The sequence below is a fragment of the Zalophus californianus genome, chromosome 11 (assembly GCF_009762305.2).
Source record: "Zalophus californianus isolate mZalCal1 chromosome 11, mZalCal1.pri.v2, whole genome shotgun sequence".
NCBI lineage: Eukaryota > Metazoa > Chordata > Mammalia > Carnivora > Otariidae > Zalophus > Zalophus californianus.
In genome coordinates this window covers 15,134,817-15,155,196 of record NC_045605.1, presented here as the reverse complement: position 1 = coordinate 15,155,196, position 20,380 = coordinate 15,134,817, and the positions used below count along the sequence as shown (strand labels likewise).

General features: G+C 50.6%; 1 protein-coding gene and 1 long non-coding RNA gene across 2 annotated transcripts; one reads left to right on the top strand and one right to left on the bottom strand.

Moving 5' to 3' along the window:
• Window positions 1–10,023: 10,023 nt before the first annotated feature.
• On the bottom strand, window positions 10,024–10,978 carry LOC118356100 (trehalase-like). The gene is made up of 3 exons (XM_035723033.1): window positions 10,565–10,978; window positions 10,327–10,443; window positions 10,024–10,218 (listed from the first exon to the last, which is right to left on the bottom strand). Exons 1-3 carry the CDS (start codon window positions 10,951–10,953, stop codon window positions 10,092–10,094), a joined length of 633 nt encoding a protein of 210 aa, XP_035578926.1. The 5' UTR covers window positions 10,954–10,978; the 3' UTR covers window positions 10,024–10,091.
• A 2,186-nt stretch (window positions 10,979–13,164) lies between these two features.
• On the top strand, window positions 13,165–14,571 carry LOC118356108. Its single transcript, XR_004819440.1, has 3 exons — window positions 13,165–13,382; window positions 13,726–13,838; window positions 14,391–14,571. It is a non-coding gene; the product is annotated as an uncharacterized LOC118356108 (long non-coding RNA).
• The last annotated feature ends 5,809 nt before the right edge of the window (window positions 14,572–20,380 follow it).

Genomic DNA, 20,380 nt, shown 5'->3' with positions numbered 1-20,380 from the left:
AAAACTAAATGAAAATAAAATAGAACTAGAGGATATAAAATAGAGACTCTCATGTGCTCTCAGAAAGACAAAACTTAGGGACTAAAGGATTGATTTCCTGTAAATGTCTGACTTTTTGAGGGGAGGGGGGTTGAACCCATGACCCTGAGATGAATACCTGAGCTGAGATCAAGAGCCGGCCGCCTAACCAACTGAGCCATCCAGGCGCCCCAGTAAATGTCTGATTTGAAGAAAATAGATAGTGTTGGAATTTTCTTGGATGATGGCAGGTTGATTAGAGGTTGTTTCATACTAACCTCGGGAAGTTTTGCCAGAGGCATGAACAGGAGGTGACCCAGGTTGGGTTGGTCTCACAAAGTAGCCTGTATTGAGGTTTGGTTGTGTGACTGACCAATTCTGTCTGCTTAGGAAAATTTTCAAGGCTGGTCTCCATTTGTTTTTTATTTGAACTGACTCGAACTGAGCTCACCCGTCTTTACATTCTCTTCTCATAAACACAATCTACCCCAAACCCTCAACAGACTCACCAGTAGCTTGCTACAGTTTGCTTGTCCTGAATAAACTTGTTTTTCCGGCTTACCTCTGTTTATCTCTTTATTGAGGTCAACAATGGCCATGGAGTGTTTCCAAACATATGGATCTGTGGCCGTGGCTAGATGACAACAGGGTCTCTACTAAGACACCTATGGCCTCAGGGTGTTCCTCGTGACCAGGTAAGGGAGGAGGCCTGGAATGGGCCTGAACTGTTGGTTTAGCTAAAGTATTTGCAGGGCACCGCCCTTTGGTTGTGGCATGAAAAACAATGATTAATAGTGTTGCTTTATAACCATGGCTCTCATGACTTTCAGGGAGGCTTCTACTGGTGGTTAGCATTTTTTTATTGATTACAGTGAGATTCAGTTTTTGCATCCCTGGGAGACTCTGGCTTGATGGAGTGGTGGAATTATCTGCTGAGGACAACATTCTGCAAGATGGGGGTGCTGTCCTACAAGACACCATATGTGCCTTAAACCAGTGGCCAATATAGGGTGCCATACATGGGTCCAAGAACCACGGGCTGGAGGTAAGAATGGCCTCTTTCACTACTATTCTCAACAACCTACTAGAAAAATATTTGCCTCCTATCTCCCCACAACCTTGAGGTTGATGAGTTGGAGGTTCTGGGACCCAAAGAAGAAAAGTTGTTACCAGGGAACATGGTCATGATTCTGATGAATCAAAATCTGAAACGGCCTTAGCTCATTTGGGGCTCCGCATGCCACTGAACCAAGAGGCAAAGAAAGGGGTTCACAGTACTGGGTGGAGTGATTGACCCTGGCCACCAGGGTGAAACAGGACTGCTGCTACTGAATGGAGGCAAGGAGGACAGTGTCTGAAATGAGGGGCATCACTGGAGCACCCCTGCATCTGATAGTCCTGGTCAATGGAAAACTGGGGTAACCCCCAAAATAAGGGAACCAAGGACTCAGATCCTGCAAGAATGAAGGTTCGAGTCACCCCACTTGGTAATGAACCCTGTCCAAAAAAGTGCCTGCAAAGGTGAAAGAGAACAGAGAATGGGAGCTATAAGAAGACATCTAGGGGGATGCCTGGGTGGCCCAGTCGGTTAAGCATCTGCCTTCAGCTCAGGTCATGATCCCAGGGTCATGGGATCGAATCCCACATTCGGCCCCTTGCTCAGCGGGGAGCCTGCTTCTCCTTCTGCCTGCCGCTCCCCATGCTTGTGCGCACGCACTCTCTCTCTGACAAATAACTAAATAAAATAAAATAAAATAAAATAAAATAAAATAAAATAAAATAAAATAAAATAAAATAAAAATCTAAAAGAGAAGACATCTGGGATTACCTTGGCCTTGGGGCCAGCCGTAGGTGGAAATTGTCACAGCCATATTTCTTCTTCTCCCTTTCACCCGTTACTTTGTCTGAGGAACACCAGTGATTTCAGCTGGGAGTGTGACCAGTTAACATTACCCCACGATATGATAGCTGTTGGGACATTGTGGGTCCCCTGTGTTGGAGAGACAAGATTTTTTTTTTTTTAAGATTTTATTTATTTGAGAGAGAGAGAGCGAGAGTAGGAACACAAGCAGGGCGAGTGGGAGAGGGAGAAGTTCTCACTGAGCAGGGAGCCCGATGTGGGGCTGGATCCCAGGACCCCGGGATCATGACCTGAGCTGAAGGCAGATGCTTAACTGAGTCACCCGGGCGCCCCAAGAGACAAGATTTTCACCTGGAAAAAGGTCTCGGGTGGATGCTGAGGGGCCAAAGGGGTAGACTGTGCCATTGACCTTTTCTTTGCCCTTGAGATCCACCCGGACCTCTGTCCCCTTCTCCACTCTGCCCTCTGCCCCAGGAGGCCGACCCATGTGGGCCACGTCCAATGTCTCCTGTGTCCTGGGAGAGCCCCACGGAGATGGGAGAGAGAGGGGAGAGGTCAGGTTGTTTGTCTTCTCCCCGCGCAGGACTGCGTCCCTGGACCAAGGTCACATCTTCTCTCACAGGCCTTCCCTGCGGAGGCCAGTGGCCGTTCCCTCCCTCGTCCCTTCCAGCCTTGTGGTGGCAATGCTCGGCTGCTACTGAACATGGGTGGCTGCCCTATCCCTTGTGGTTCCCTGACACCCACGTCGTTTTTGTAAATAAACCCTCCTCATTATCCTATTTTGAATGTGCCATCTGTTTCCTACTGGGAGACTGACTGATGCAGTGGGTTTGATGCCAAAATTACTCTGCTAACAGTTTCATATTTAAACTTCAGTTTGTGATGTCCTGGCATTTCCCCTGCCCCCTTATATGGGAGCTGTTTAAGCCCCCGAGGAGGGTCTGCCCCATGCCAGGCAAAAGGGTGAACTAAGACAACGTAAGCCCCCAGCACAGTGCCCGTACCGACAGTCTCAGTAAATGCTAGAAGGATCCCCCCGCCTCCCACTGCCCCATGACCATCCTCAGCATACCAGGCTCCACACTTTAGACGAGGCTGGGGGAGGGGGGTGGCATCTTTTGTGACCTGTCATGCATGTTAGCAATTTGGGTAGGAAGGGTTAAACTAGAGAAATTTGGCCAAAAATGACTATTTTATTGAATAACTATTTTATTGTTCAATTCTTAAATTTTCATACACTTGAAAAAGGCAGGAAGGGAGAATACATAATTTAATACATTTGGAAACAAAAGTGGACCCCTAGGCAGGGCAGACTCGTCCTGGCAGGGGAGCCGGGGCAGATGTCCCACGAAGTTAATGACACTTCAGCCCCAGGGCCCCTCCTGCACGCAAGGCCCCTCGATGGTCCCCTACCTAACTTTGCATTCATAATTTGCCTCTTTCTCTGAAAGACAGCACCCCTCACACATATTGTTTAAGTTTCAGGCCCCACAAAACCTGGGGATCCACCCTGCGGGGAAGTTATTACATTCGGTGTCCTTTCCGGGACACAGTGAAATTCTGTTTGGGATGCATTAGAGGCCTTCTCGTCTGCCAGCTGACATCAAGAGGAGTCACATGTATTCTGGAGGAATCCAAACAAAATGGCTCCCGGGAGATGCGTGCCTTGTGTGCTGCATGCCGGGCACACAAGCACCCTCAGCCTCTCCGCTTCCCCCACGATCCAGAACGTGTGGGATTATGGATGCAGACTTGTGCCCAGGGGCAGTGCATGGGGCCCCACCTCCCAGAGCACCTGCAGTGACCTGACCTCCCGGTGAGCACTCAGTCCATCACGACAACCATTACCCACGACCTCTGACCACTGCTGCTTTACTTTACAGCAGGACAGCTGTCCTCAGCTACACAATGCCAGGGCCTAAGGCCGCCACTCTGTTATTCAAAAAGAATGTCATCTAATTTGTATCCAAAAGCCTAACATCTGTGAATCCTTTGACCTTGTGATTCCATGCCTAGGAATCTTAGCCATAAGAAAGAATGAAATCTTGCCATTTGTGACAACCTGGATGGACCTAGAGGGTATTATGTTCAATGAAATAAGCCAGACACAAAAAGACAAATATTGTGTAATTCCATTTATATAGAGAACCTAGGGGCGCCTGGGTGGCTCAGTTGGTTAAGTGTCTGACTCTTGGTTTTGGCTCAGGTCATGATCTCAGGGTTGTGAGATCAAGCCCCACGTTGGGTTCCACGCTCGGCATGGAGTCTGCTTGAGGTTCTCTCTCTCCCTCTACCTCTCCCCCCCCACTTGCATTCTCTCTCTCTAATCAATCAATCATTAAAAAAAAAGAACCATAAATTCCCAGAGACAGAAAGTAGAATAGAATGATGGTAGCCAGGGGCTGTGGGAGGCGGATTGCAGTTATTGATTAATGGGCACAGAGTTTCAGATTCGGAAGATGAGAAAGTTCTGTGGATGGATGGTGGCGATGGTCACGTGGTGCTGTGAATGTAACTTGATACCACTGAATCGTATGCTTAAAAATAGTGGAAATGGTAAACTTTGTGTTACGTATTTTTACCACAATAAAAATAACATGCAAAGCAATACTATACATAGTTTGTAAGTGTATACAAATACACTTACAATAAAAGCATAAAGACAGGCATGAGAATGGTGAACTGCAACATCAGGGGAGCAGTTACACTGAGGGGGGCAGGGATGCTGGTAGGCAAGAGTAGACAGGATGCTGTAGTTGCACCTGGGTGTTTCCATTCTAAAAACAAATTATGAAGAAAATAGGACAAGCTAGGTGTTAGGCATACATGTGTCTCATCATTATACTCTAAAAATTTTTTAAAGATTTATTTATTTTTTAGAGGTGGGGGGAGGAGCAGAGGGAGAGGGAAAGAGAATCTTCAAGCAGACTCCCTGCTGAGTGCAGAGCCCTACCTGGAGCTCAGTCTCATGACCCCGAGTTCATGACCTGAGCCAAAGCCAAGAGTTGGACACTCAATCGATGAAGCCACCCAGGTGCCCCAATATACTCTAAATTTAAAATATATATATGTATATATTTTAACAATTTTATTTATTTGACAGAGAGCACAAGCAGGGGAATGGCAGGCAGAAGCAGAGGGAGAAGCAGGCTCCCCGCCGAGCAGGGAGGCTGATGCAGGACTCGATCCCAGGACCCTGAGATAACCAGAGCAGAAGGCAGACGCTTAACTGTCTGAGCCACCCAGGCGCCCCTACTCTAAAATTTTTAATATGCTTTGAGTTCTGCATAATCTGAATGAACAAGCTATCCTGTACGCCTGGTAAGTAGGAGTCACTCGGCAGCCCTGTCTGCACCACGCATGTCAATGGCTTCTTTGGAGCCCTGACCCTAAGAATAAGCATCCACCCTCCTCACGTCACCTGAGCAGCCTCCATTTATTTGCCGAGTCTGGAGCAGAGCCTGGAAGTTCCAGGCCCACCCTCTCCAGGCTGACCAAAGCACATCCTTCTTGCAAGAATCCCCGGCAGTGGGAGCACAGAGAAACCACCTGAGGAATCCAAGCTACCAAACCTGCCTCGTGTGTGAGTTAAGGGCAAGAAGGCTGCCTTCCGTGGGGAAATGGGGAAGGGTTACTCTCGGGCGGGCAGTCTCCCGCCCTGCCAGCTTCACTGTGTGAGGGGCTCTCAGGGAACAAGTCGGGGGGTCTGGAGTTGATTTCCACACTGACAAGGCTGTTCAGCAGCGCCTGCCAAAGACCACTCCTTCCCCATGAGGAATGATGAGAACCTTCCCACACGAGCCTGAGACAGACATGTCAACTGTGATGAACCCCCACGTTTCGGACAAGGGTCTCCCCCGCTGTGCTGAGCCGAAGGCCTCTGTGGAGGGGCTTGCTCTGAGCAGTCCCTCTTGCCCCCCTTCATTGCCACGCAGATAGCGGAGCCAAGGGGTTCACCTGGACTCCCGCGCAGGCACAGTCTTACTTTGTGGCTGGGAGGCCTGCCTTGATGCTGATCTTGGCTTCTCTGACCCCCGTTATCCTTGGAAGTAAAGCTCAGGGGGTTGCCGGCTGTCCTACTTCAGGCCACAGATCTGTGTCATGCAGGGTTCAGAGCATGAAGGCGGCCGGTAGAGCAGCCTCGTGGTGACTGACTGACGGGCGGCTCCGCCAGTGGAGGCCTGGCCTTAAACGCACCTTCTCTGGAGCGCTGGGGAAAGTTTGTGGGCTCTGCCACATGAGGCCTGCACGGGGGAGTGAGGGAAGTCATTCTCCCAGCCTTGAGCTGCTGGGAGGGAGTTAACTGGGGCGGCTCCACCCATGAGGACCCCCCCTCCCCACCACCTGCATGCCTAAAACACATCGTCTCTAATTGTTACAACAGCCTCTCAAAAAGATACCATTCCCACTTCACAGACGAAGAAACCGAGGCTCAAAGAGTTGACATGAGTTGCCGCACTCCAGGATGTGCACACCAGATGTGGCAGAAGCAGGCTGGGAGGTGGCCTCAGTCTGCCGCCCCAGACGGGAGGGCCGGGGGTGGGGGCTCCCCCCACGCCCCCCCTGCAGCGCCGGGCTCCGTGCCGGGGTGCAGGTGCCCGAGTCCCCCCCGGCTGGCAGGCGGCGGCCAGCGAGGCCAGGAGTGGGCGGTGTTCGAGGCGGCAGTCTTGCACAGCTGGGGAGGGCTGTCGTGTTACAGACCCACGTGTTCCTGGCCTGCCCTTTTGTTTTCTTAACTCCTCACCACAATAGAAACTGCTTATCTGCAGGTGGGCCGCTATTCTGAGAGCTCCGGCGGGGCGGCAGCGAGTGCTGCTCGGGCAGGAGGCCGCTGCTACAGTCCCAGCGCTGGCCGCCACAGGCCCCTTCCCCTCCTGTAACCCAGTGGGGCACGCCAAGCAGGCTGCCTGACTCTCGCTTAAGCTTCCAAATGATTTTCTAATAAACTGACACACAGTACAGGAAAGGGCGGAAAATGCCTCTGCGACCGTACAGATGGTTGTAAAGCAAACAGCTGGTCATCAGGGCAGGAAATGGAACCTCACCAGCACCCCAGAAGCTGGCCATGTTACTTTCCGGCTGGCAGTCACACCCCATGCCGGACTCCCTGCTCTCAGAGTCTCCAGGAATCATTTGCACGCACGCTGATGAGAAGTCCAGGGGTCTGGAGCTGATTCTGGGAGACAAGGCTGGGAGGAAGATGTATGGATATATGTATCCAGGTAGGTAGGTACGGAGACAGACAGACAGACGGATGGATTGGCCTGCTCCTCACACCTGAGCTTAGGCCAGACAGGCAGAGCCCCACAGTACTGCTGGGCCATTAGAACATGCTTGGACATGTGATGGGAATGAAGGAATGTGCCCTCACTGGAAGGCCTCAGCAGAAGGACCTGGTTGAGACTCTGTCCAGCCAGAAGTGACAAAAAACTGAAAACCAGTGGCTTGAACAACTAAGGGGTTTGTTTTCCTCATATAACATGACTCGAAGGTGCCGCGGGCAACCCGGTCTGTCTCCAACTTTCTGCTCTGCCATCTCAAGCATGTGGTTTTCAGCCTCAGGTTCATTGCCTCACCATTGCAAGGTGGCTTCTGCCATTCCTAGGACTTCATCTGTGCTCAAGGCAGGCGGGCAGGAAGGGGAAGGGCAAAGGGCAAAGCCAGCTGAGTCTTTCACCTCTCAAGGAGCCTCTTCCAGTAACCTCCACTTGCCTCTCATTGGTCAGAATTGCGTCCTTGGCCACTCTTAATTGCAGGGGAGCCTGGGAAATCAACTTTTAAAAAAGAGCTGGTCACACCACTACCCCAAGAATAGATACTGAGAAGGGAACTCGTACTGTTCTCCCTCAAAGAAATACTTTGGATTCAGGGCAGAGAGGAACCCCCCACCCCCCGCCAGCTGCCTCCCAAGTTTGGTGGGTCCAGTAAGTAGCCACAGGGCTCCTATTCAGTGGGGCTGTAAGTCTGGGCCCCAGAGCTGGATTACAGAGGACTCAGAAAAGGCTAAGCCATCTCTCAAGGTCCCCTCTCACTCCTTCCCCCACACAGCCTGCAGCCTCACTGCAAAACCAAAGCTGAATATTTTAAAGTGTTGTTTCCCCACCAATGATGCACCTGCTTGTAAATGTGTTAAGACGAGCTAAGTGGTAGGACTTAAGTGAGGGCATCCAAGAAGGTCAAGGCACAGATACCCCGAGATCAGCCAGGAGCTGCATTCTCGTGGGCGGAGGCCCCATCCGGATCCGGAGAAGAACGATCAGAGCATTATGTTTATCCACCATCCATAATTATTCTATAGCTTTTTTCTAAGTATGATAATATTATTTTTTACTTTTTTATTCCTTCTTCTTTTTTATTTTTATTTATTTTTTTTATTTATTTGACAGAGAGAGACACAGCAAGAGAGAGAACACAAGCAGGGGGAGTGGGAGAGGGAGAAGCAGGCTTCCTGCTTAGCAGGGAGAGCCCGATGTGGGGCTCGATCCCAGGACCCTGGGATCATGACCTGAGCCGAAGGCAGACGCTTAACGACTGAGCCACCCAGGTGCCCCATTCCTTTTTTTTAAATTATCAGTATTATATTATGATGATTTCTAAGAGTTCCTTCTATATAGAGGGTTTCAACCATGTTCAGAGTACGTAAAGGTAAAGGGGCACTGATAGTCCAGAGTCAACAATGCAGGCTGAGGTCTGACTGGAGGGAAGGGCCCCGAATGCTTGGGGGAGAACGGGGCGGGTGGGGGGGGCATAGTGTGGTCAGGTCTCCTCCTCACCACTCCCCATCAGAATTTAGGACACTGAGACATTTAAAAATTGGGATATTTCGCATCAAAATAGGGGTTTCTACCTTTGGAAAAATCAGGAGATCTAGCAAATAAGGAGCCCGCATTGCTTTAGGTCAACCATCTTCTGCAGTGGAGACCTTCACACAGGAAAGCACGTCCAGCTCACCGTAGTCCTCCTCACTCCCCAAGATGGTGCTCTTGTACTGTTGTTCCCTTATCCCCACGTATTTCTGCACATTTGTGTTACTAGAGTTTGAGTTTGCAACCCCTAATGGAGAACAGAGCCTCCAATTTCTATACCAGCGGCCTAGGATGATAGAGTGAGTTGCCCAGGACACAAAGCCTGGAATGGCATAGCCGAGTCTGCAGTCAGGGTCTCCTGGGACCCAGTTATGATTGAAAACATCTCTCGTGGACATTTACAAACATTGCTAACCCCATTGCTCCCAGGGCCGTGAGCTGCGGTCACCTGGGAGCATCTGAATGTTGCTGACACCAGGCTGTGTTTGTGGAACTCCTGGACGGGCAGGGAGATGCCCAATAGGCTGGGCGCAGCGGGAGCCCCTGACCCCGGGCCCTGTTCCCACGGGGAGCGGAAGTCCCAGCGGTTGAGGTGAGAATGTGAGGCTGCCCTGGGTGGGCAGAGGCAGCCACAGACAGCTGCAGCAGGCTGGTGCCAGACCCAGATGTACTCTCTTCACCCTTTCTGCAAAATTGCTGCCATGTGCAGAAATATAGAAACGTGCAAAATCTGAGAGCCAGCACTCAGGAGTCGGCCCCCACCCTCCCGTGTATGCAGGCGGCCCTCGTGACTCAGCCCCAGCCCAACCATGCACATCTTTCAGGCAACTCGGGGTTAAAGAGAGAGAGACAGAGACAGAGAGAGAGGTGTTTTTGATCCCCAGAGGGGTGGTTTGAGCAGGAGAGGAGAGGGAGGGGCCTCAGGCCTTGGCCAGCAGGTGGGTCTCACCTTGGGAGGATGGGGGGGGGGGCGCTGCGATGCAGGCTGCTGGCCAAGCTGCTGGCCAAGCTGCAAAGAAGCAAAGCTCCCATGGTGGTCTTCCTCTTGCCCGGACAGAGCCCCAGCCCCCAGCCCTGGCGGTGTCCTGTCTGCTGTCTTTGTCCTCTGGGGCCTCTCCTGTCCCAGGGATGGCCCAGGAGAGTAGGGATGCAGCTACTGCGTCCCCAATACCTCAGGGCAAGTTTCCTCTGCAGCCTTCCTGTGGTCGTTATGCAGCCTAGGGGAGGACGGAGCGGGGAGACACCTGTGCCCACGGGGGGCCACCCTGCTCCCATGGCTCCCACTGGCACTCCTTTTCTGACAACACAGGCACCCACTCCCTCATCAGCATCCGAGAGGCGGGGCTAAGTCATGGCCCTCAGACCAGAGTGAATAACGAGAGACCGAGAGGTTGGCAGGCGGCTCCTTACCTGGGTCCCCCATAAGGGACAGCATAGTGGTTCAGGACGTAGCTCTTCCCACCCGAGCTCACAGAGATGCTCCCGTTCTCCATCCAGAAGTCCAATTCCAAGGCTAGGGTCCCGATGTTGTCCCTGGGGTGGAGCCAGGCACCGCCTCAGCCCAGGCACGGCCCCTCAGTCGCACCCTGGGAGGTCCCAGGTAGGGCGGCCTGCGGGGCAGCAGGGGGGTGGGGGGCCCACCGGAGGAAGGCGGTGTCGTTGGTGTGGGTCACGTAGCGGTCCATCATGAGAGTCAGGAGGGGGGGCTGGCTCCGCTGCAGGTAATACACGCGGGCCCCGTTGGGGACGTGTCCGTAGCTGCCAGGAAGGACGCGGGCTGAGGTGCGTCTGCCCAGCGGCGAAGGCCAAGGCCAATCCAACGCCAAGCCCTTGGCACCCCCTTCTCCGCCCCAGCCTTGAGGGGGCCGCCCCCCCTTACATCCGCACCAGGTCCAGGAAGTTCTGCAGCACGCCCTTCACCGTCCCGGGCATCTCAGAGAGGAGCAGCCCCTCCATCACCCAGTAGGAGTCCCTGGGGAAACGGACAGCTCGCGCACCGGCCTGTGCACCCGGGCCAGTCAGGGTGCCCCCCTCTGCTCGGGACAGCCCGCTGGCCCCGGGCTCCCCGACTCCCGCCCTGCAGGCCTGGCTGCTCACCAGTAGTAGAACTCCACGAAGCGCCCGCCAGGCACGATGAAGGGGTGTGCCGAGTAGATCAGAGAGAACTGCTCCGGGTGGCTGAGGACCTCTGGCTTCACCTGCAGTCGGGACAGAGGGCACAGGGAGCCCACAGGCCCCGCCGTGTGGAGGCCCTGGCGGCCGGTGCATGCGTTCTGGCTCTGCTGCTGGTCAGCCGTGTGGCTTTGGTCAAGGCCGGAGCCGCCGCAAGCCAGGTCTGCTCGGCCCCACAGGCCGGCCTCTGGAGTCCCTGCTAACTCAGCCCGGCCCTGGCAGGGGCTCACCAGGCAGCGGCCAGTATCAGGACGAGGCAGGGGGACCGTTTCCTCCACTCCCCTTCCGCCATCTCTGCTGCCACCGCCCAGCCAGGCGCAGAGACCCAGGGCCCCCATCCTCTGGCCCAGGTGTGGAGTGTGAAAGTTAATGAAAGGAAACTTCATTTAGAATGGAGTCGGGAGGCCAGCAGGTGAAGCTCTCCGACCCCACCACTCTTCGCCAATTGCAGACCCAAACTTGCAGGTGGACGCTACCTTATTATCCCAGCGAGAGGGGAAGGTTTCTTCCGCCCCAGCAACAGCCCAGCCAATGAGAGGCAGCCACAGCTCAGCCAATGAAAAGCTACTGTACTCGGGGCGCCTGGGTGGCTCAGTTGGTTAAGCGACTGCTTTCGGCTCAGGTCATGATCCTGGAGTCTGAGGATCGAGTCCCGCATCGGGCTCCCTGCTCAGCAGGGAGTCTGCTTCTCCCTCTGACCCTTACCCCTCTCATGTGCTCGCTCTCTCTCTCTCTCATTCTCTCTCTCTCTCAAATAAATAAATAAAATCTTAAAAAAAAAAAAAGAAAAGCTACTGTACTCAGAACTCCCAGTTTACTCCAATGGGCTTTTTGTTTATAACAGCCTTCCCAACATCCCCCTCTCCTCCATAAAAGAGCGCAACTCTCCGGGGTTGTGCGGCCTTGTCCAGGGTTTTCCGGTAGTTTCTTCCTTCTGTATTGCAGTTCTCTGCTGTTCCTAAATTAACCCATTTTTGTTGGCGAAATACCTGGCAGTTTTATTTGTAAGGTTATTTTTAACCCTAAACCGTTTGCCCAGTGAGGCAGACGTACATGATCGTGGTGTCGGGAGCACAACTGTAGGACCACAGTGGGGCTTGCTCTGCGCCCCTGCCAGGTATTTTCTCCGTTCATTGTCTCCTGGTTCTGTACCAGTGAGTGTGGTGTCAGAGGGAGAGGGGTCAGCTGTCAGTTATTTTGAGGGGAGTAGTGGAACAGAGCTTGGCTTTGTTCCTGTGGGGCTGGCTGGGTTTGAGGAAGCGGCCCGAGCTAGGAAGGAGCCTGGAGCACCACTCTGTGCCGGCAGGTGCCAGGGCCCTGAGGCCTGCCTGGGAGGACAGATGCTGTGCAGCCTTGTGCAAACCACTGCCCTCTCTGAGCCTGAGACAAAGGGCGGAAGTGTCTAACAGACTGTTGAGCACAGGTCACTATCAGCAGTGGCAGTTATTCCCAAGCAGAGGTTTGGCCCGGTTAGCTCAGGGAACAGAGAGCCCCGCTGGGGAGTGAACAGTTACCACTGGTGTAAGAGGCAGGTCGGAGTAGCCTGGAGGTGGCAGGACAGGCTGGGTGTGCCAGGGAAGAGGCTGTTGAGGGCTTCGGGGAAGAGGTGAAGAATTAGAAGTACTTTCACTTCTAACCCCCCTGCCCCTACCCCCCTGAGTTTCTTTCTAGAGAGCTGCAGTAGGATACAGGGTTGGGGCCTTCTGTCTAAACCTAGTTTCACCTCAGAGTATGCCTCCAAAGCCATGAATTACTGGAATTTGCAGAAATAGTGCTGGGCTGTTTTTTTTTTTTTTAAGATTATTTATGTATTTGAGAGAGAGAGAGCACATAAGAGGGGGAAGGGTCAGAGGGAGAAGCGGATTCCCTGCTGAGCACGGATCCCAATGCAGGACTCGATCCCGGGACTCCAGGATCATGACCTGAGCCGAAGGCAGTGGCTTAACCAACTGAGCCACGCAGGCGCCCCTGTGCTGGGCTGTTTTTGAAGGCTACCTATGAAACTAGGAGAAAGGTGCCTGGCTTGACTATGACCTGGAACAGGGAAGGACTTGGGATTTGTACCCATTCAGCCACACCTGTTTGGGGAACAGCTGCTACTCCTGGACGCCGTGGACAAGGCCCTAAAGTATCTGGAGGTGAGGGGGGCAGCAGAGCGGGCTGGTATGCTGGGGGCAGGACCACCTGCTCTCTCCCTGAGTCTGAACTAGGGACCTCTGGCAAGTGGCAGCCACCCCCTCCTGCCCCCGCTCTGGGTCTGAGCCTGCGGGTCCCACTGGAGCCACTAGGGGGCAACTGTGAGCTAAAAAGACAGAAGCCCAGGAAGGGGGCCATCTGGCTTGAGGAGGACCCAGCCTCTTGGCTCCTCATCCAGCCCCCACCCACAGTCCTAGAAATGTCTGGAACCTTCTAGGACAGCCAGATCTTGACCTACCGGTACGGGATCCCGACCTCCCTCCGGAAAACAGGCCAGCAGTGGGACTTCGCCAATGCCTGGGCCCCCCTGCAGGACCTGGTCATCAGAGGTAGGGAGTAGGGAGGTGGGGATGGGGCATATCCCAGGGCCATCCCCTGCTTGCATCTGGAGGGTCCGCCCCCTGCTGCTGGGAAGGTGTGAACAAAGCACGTGGGGTCCTTCCCTGGCTCTTCTGGTCTCTTGGCTTCCCACTCGGCTGACCTTTGATAGAGGGAACCAGCCCTCCTTTCTCCCTCCAAAGCCAGGCCCTGGGGAAGCAGCACACTGGCTTTTCGTGTGACTCACGATGGAGGTCTTAGGGCCCGGGCCTCTTTCCCTCCTTGAGGAGAGTAAGGCTCTGGCCACCCCAGGGGACTCAGGAGATTCAGGGTCCTGCCTGGGGTGGGGTCTAGGTCTGGCCAAGTCTCCTTCACCCCGGGCCCAGGAAGTGGCTTTCCAGCTGGCTCAGAATTGGATCCGAACCAACTTTGAGGTCTACTCCCGAAAGTCAGCCATGTTGGAGGAGGTGAGCTGCTCCTGAGCCCAGAGCCTCCTGGGCTCCTCCCCATGGTGAGCTGGGGGGAGGCCAGGCTTCGCCAAGCCCAGGGGCAGTGGGGACGCCCGGTGGCCATTCTTGGGCACTGCAGGGGTCAGAGCTGCAGGCCAGAGCAGCTTCTCCCAAAGGGGCTCCCATCTCTTGCTCCCCCTGGAGGGCTGAGGTGGGGGGCCTGGGGGTGGTGTCCCACCTTAGAGTCTGTCCTGCTGTTCCCAGTGTGACATCGGCAGCGGTGGTCAGCCAGGGGGCGGAGGGGGGCATGACGTTCAGGCGAGTGGGCCCACATCCTACGGGGAACTCCAGGGCTGGCTGTGTTGTCCCCACAACCGGCCATGACCTCCCCTGTCCGGGCCTCTGTTTCCTCCCACGTATGTGGGTCCCCAGGGAGGAGGCTGACTGGAGCTCCTTTGCACCCCTGGGGCTGGGCAGTTCTCGAGCCTCTGGGTGGGGAATCTCACAGCCCCTAAAAGGATTTGGGGCCTTCCCCAGAGATCTTGCCCCACTGACCCTGTCTCTCTCCAGGAGGGCTTTGGCTGGACCAGTGGAGTGGTCCTGATGCTCCTGGACCGCTAGGGTGACCGGCTGAGCTCGGGGACCCAGACAGCTTTCCTGGAGCACCCCCTCCGCCTCACGGCTGCCCTTCTACTCAGCCTCCCGCTCAGCCTCCTGCCTCCTGCCACAGTGATGGGGCTCCCTGCCCCGTCTGCCTCATTAAACTTCTGCGTGAGTCCCTACCTTCGCCTGCCTCTTCATCTTCCATCCTCCACCCCCAGCCAGTCCTTGGAGGGGGGTCAGGGGAGGGACCTAGAAGTCATGGGTTGGGCCCTTGTTCCTCCTGGAATATCATTGTCCCTCCTGGAACATCAGTAAGGGGGATGTCCTGTTTTGTGGGGACACAATCCCATACCCCATGTAACCTGGCCTCCCAAACATGTAGTCCAAATGCTTTATTGTTCTGTCGAGGGGTGTACAAATACTAAAAATCACCCAGACCTGGTGTCCCAGCTACAGTGGGCCCCAAGTGCTGGGAAGGAGGACAGGGAGGTGGGATGAAACACCGCCTCCCTGAACTACCTTTCAAAAAAGTCCAAATTTGAACATACTAGTCTAGATCATCTTATGCCCCTGGGTACTTTGGAAAACAGTGCAGGAATACTGGCACTTATTTTGTGAGCTTTATGTGCGCAGAGAGGAAGGGAGCCCTGCAAAGACCACTGTCCTCCCAGGGTGAGAATATAAAAGTTGAGAGAATTGAAGGGATTGGGCGTTCTGTGTTACTAATTGGAGCTTTCGGTGCCGCTTTCATGGATAGAACATCTAGACAGAAGATCATAAAGGAAAGAGAAGACCAGCACCATAAAACAATTAGACCTAATATATATAGAATTCCATACCCAGCAACAGTAGAATACATAATTCTTTTCAAGTGCACATAGAACATTCTCCAGGGTAGATCATATGTTAGGCCACAAAACAAGTCTCAGTAAATTTTAAAAGATTGAAATTATAGAAAGTATCTTCTCCAACCATAATGGAATGAAGCTAGTAATAAATAACAGAAGGAAAACTGGAAAATGTGGAAATTGACACACTTTTAAGCAACCAGAGAGTCAAAAGAAGAAATCACAAAGAAGGGAAATGAGAAAATACTTACAGATGAATGAAAACAAGGAGACAATATACCAAAATTTATGGGATGCAGCAAAGGCAGTTCTCAGAGGGAAATTTACAGGAGTGTTTACATTACAAAAGATCTTAAATAAATAACCGTCTTTATACCTTGAGAAATAGAGGAAAGCAAGCTAAACCCAAAGCTAGCAGAAGAGTAAAGAAAGATTGAGCATAAGGAAATAATATGGAGAATAGAAAATCAAGAGAGAAAAATCAAATAAAAAGTTTCTTTGGAAAAAAAGAATAGATCTGTATTTTTAAATTTCTCTTTTTAGATTTTATTTATTTGACCGAAAGTACAAGCAGAGAGAGCAGCAGAGGGAAAGGGAGAAGCAGACTCTGCACTGAGCAGGGAGCCCGATCCAGGGCTGATCCCAGGACCCTGAGAACAGGACCTGAGCAGAAGGCAGACACTTAACCACTGAGGCGCCCAAAGAAAATAGATCTTTAGCTATGGAAAAAAATTGACAAAGGTCAAAGAAGGTACAAATAAAATCAGAAATGAAAATGGTGGGGCGCCTGGGTGGCTCAGTCATTAAGCGTCTGCTTTCCGCTCAGGTCATGATCCCGGGGTCCTGCGATCGAGCCCCGCATCAGGCTCCCTGCTCGGCGGGAAGCCTGCTTCTCCCTCTCCCACTCCTCCTGCTTGTGTTCCTGCTCTCCCTGTCTCTCTCTGTCAGATAAATAAAATCTAAAGAAAGAAAAAGAAAGGAAGAAAGAAAATGGAGACACTACTACAGACCTTATAAAAATAGAGAAAACTGAGAACATTGGATAACCACTACAAAATGTATAAATTCCTAGGAACACACAAATTACCAAATAGATGCAAGAATAAATAGAAAAATCTCAACAGATTTATAACGAGGTTATAATAAAAAACCACCCAACAATGAAAACTCCATGTGATGGTTAATTTTATGTATCAGCTTGGCTAGGCCAAGGTAACACAATATTTTTTTTTAATTTTTTTAAAGATTCTATTTATTTGACAGAGACACAGCGAGAGAGGGAACAGAAGCAGGAGGAGTGGGAGAGGGAGAAGCAGGCTTCCCGCCGAGCAGGGAGCCCGATGTGGGGCTCGATCCCAGGACCCTGGGACCATGACCTGAGCTGAAGGCAGATGCCTAACGACTGAGCCATCCAGGCACCCTGGTAACACAATATTTAGTCAAAAATTATTGTAGATGTTTCTAGGAAGGTATTTTTAGATTAGATTAACCCTTAAATCAGGAGACTTCTGAGTAAATTAGCCTTGTCACCTTAATAAAAATAGCCAATTAGCTTACAGGAAAATGAGTTTATTTGGAAATAGCAGAGGAATTGCAATTCAGGGCATGCAAACCATAGGCAAGTCCAGACAACAGAGGAGGAGGAGTGTTCTTTTATAGAGGAAAGAAGGAAGTTGAGAGGGGCAGTTTGGAGTGAAACTCCATTCCAAACAGAGCAAGAATTTGTGGTTGTAGTGACTTCTCATTGGCTGAGCTGTGGTGGTTCTCATTGGCTGGGTTGCTGGGCAAAGAGAAAAACCTTTCCTTCTGCTGGGATGCAGAAAATTAGCTTTGAAGAGTGGTACCTCTGTGAGCATGCCACCTTCAGGACTTCCCAACTATATTTTGAAATGAGATTTTCCTTTATTCACTTCATACCCTCCATATTGTGAGTGGACCTCCTCCAATCAGTTGAAGTCCTTAATAGAAAAACACTGACCTCCCCAGAAGACGAGGGAATTCTGCCCAACAGACTGCCTTAGACTTCTCTGGGTCTCCAGCCTGCTGACCTAGTTTGCAGATTTTGGACTTGTGAACCTCCACAATCACATAATCAAAAATTTAAAGATAACTCTCAGTCTCTCTCTCCACACACATTCTATTGTATCTGTTTCTCTGGAGAATCCTAATACAGTCCAAGACCAACATCTTCATTGGCCAACTCTACCACACATCTAAAGAAGAGTCAAAGGGGTACCTGGGTGGCTCAGTTGGTTAAACATCCTTGGCTCAGGGTCTTGGGATCAAGCCTTCAGTGGGGAGCTTGCTTCTCCCTCTCGTTCTGCCTCTCCCCTTCGCTTGTTCTCTTTCTCAAATAAAATAAAAAATAATAAAAATAAAGAAGAGTCAACCCCAATCCTTTTCGAACTCTTCCAAAATAGGATGAAACACTTCCTAACACCTCCTATGAAGCCAACAATACCTGATGCTTATGCTATATAAAGGTCTCACAAGAAAATTATTTATGTATGTGATGCAAAAATCCTCAACAAAATACTAGCAAACCAAATCCAATGGCTTAGTAAAAGAGTTATACACCATGCAAGTGAGATTTATCCTAAGAATGCAAGGATGGCTCAACAGAAGAAAATCAGTGTAATGCACTGCATTAATAGAACAGAGGAAAAAAACTCTACACGATTATTGATGCAGAAAAGGTATTTGACTAAACCCAACACACTTTCATGACAAAAACATTCTAAAAACTAGCAATAAAAGGGAACTTCTTCAGAGCAATTTAGGGAATTAATGAAAAACTCACATGTAGTATCACAATGGTGAAAGACTGGAAGCTTTCTCCTTAAAATTAAGAATGAGACAAGGATGTCTACTTTCACCTCAGCTGTTCAACACCGTACCAGAAGTTCTAGCTGAAGCAACAGGACAAAAAGAAAGAAAGAAAAGAAAAGGCGTTCAAATTAGAAAGGAAGAATTTATTCACAGATGACGTGATTCGATGTATAGAAAATCCTGAAAGATCCACAGGAAAGCTGGGTCTGATAAATAGATTCAGCAAAGTTGCAGGCAGAAGATTAATACTCAAAAATCAGTTGCATTTCTATATACCTGCCAAGAAAAATCTGAAAAGGAAATTTAAGAAGCCATCACATGTGCAAACATCTAATAAATAAAATACCTAGGAATAAACTTACCCAAGGAGATGAAAGACTTCTACACTGAACACGGCAAAAGTCACAGAAGGACACAAATTGTATGATTCCACTTACATGAAGTATCAAGACTAGGTAAATTCATAGACATGGAAGGTAGAATAGTGGTTTCCAGGGGCCGTGGGGAGAGAGGACTGAGGACTTACTGCTTGATGTTATAGAATGTATCTTTGGGATGATAAAAGTTTTGATGGGGTGCCTGGGTGCTGCATTTGGTTAAGCATCCATCTGACTCTTGCTTTCGGCTCAGGTTGTAATCTCAGGGTAGTGAGATTGAGCCACTTATCAGGCTCCATTCTCAGCAGAGCCGCCTTCTTCTCCCTCTGCCCCTCCCACTTGTGTACGTGCACTCTTTCCCCCCCCAAAATCTTTTTTTTAAGATTTTTTTAATTTATTGACAGCAAGCAGGGGGAGAGGGAGAAGCAGACTTCCCTCTGAGCAAGGAGCCCGATGCGGGGCTCGATCCCAGGACCCTGGGATCATGACCTGAGCGGAAGGCAGACACTTAATGACTGAGCCACACAGGCGCCCCTAAAATAAATCTTTTTTTTAAAACATTTTGAAAATAGTGGTGATAGTTGGGAAATACTATGAATATAATGTAAATGAATTCTGTAATTTAAAATGGATGAAATGGCAGATTTTATGTGATATCCATTCAACCACAAGAAACATTTTTAAAAAGGAAGGATGCTCATGGACCAAAAGAACAAATATTGTTAAAATGTTTATGTTACCATAGAGCAATCTACACATTCAGGGCAATCCCTATCAAAATACCATCAACAGTTTTCACAGAGCTGGAACAAATAATCCTAAAATTTGTATGGAACCAGAAAAGACCCTGAGTAGCCAGAGGAATGTTGAAAAAGAAAAGCAAAGCTGGTGGCATCACAATTCTGGACTTCAAGCTGTATTACAAAGCCGTAATCATCGAGACAGTATGGTATTGGCACAAAAACAAACACATAGATCAATGGAACAGAATAGAAACCCCAGAAATGAACCCTCAACTCTGTAGTCAATTAATCTTTGACAAAGCAGGAAAGAATATGCAATGGAAAAAAAGTCTCTTCAACAAATGGTATTGGGAGGTTTGGACAGCCACATGTAGAAGAATGAACCTGGACCATTTCCTTACACCACACACAAAAATAGACTCAAAATGGATGAAAGACCTAAATGTGAGACAGGAATCCATCAAAATCCTAGAGGAGAACACAGGCAGCAACCTCTTGACCTTGGCCGCAGCAACTTCTTGGTAGACACGTCTCCAAAGGCAAGGGAAACAAAAGTAAAAATGAACTAGTGGGACTTCATCAAGATAAAAAGCTTTTACACAGCAAAGGAAACAGTCGACAAAACCAAAAGACAACCTACAGAATGGGAGAAGATATTTGCAAATGACATATCAGATAAAGAGCTAGTATCCGGGGCACCTGGGTGGCTCAGTCGTTAAGCGTCTGCCTTCGGCTCAGGTCATGATCCCAGGGTCTTGGAATCGAGCCCCGCATCGGGCTCCCTGCTCAGCGGGAAGCCTGCTTCTCCCTCCCCTACTCCCCCTGCTTGTGTTCCCTCTCTCACTGTGTCTCTCTCTGTCAAATAAATAAATAAAATCTTTAAAAAAAAAAAAGAGCTAGTATCCAAGATCTATAAAGAGCTTATCAAACTCTACACCCAAAGAACAAATAATCTAGGCAGGAAAGGGGCAGAAGACATGAACAGACATTTCTCCAAAGCAGACATCCAAATGGCCAACAGACACATGAAAAAATGCTCCACATCACTCAGCATTAGGGAAATACAAATCAAAACCACATTGAGATACCACCTCACACGGGTCAGAATGGCTAAAATTAACAAGTCAGGAAACAACAGATGTTGGCGAGGATGTGGAGGA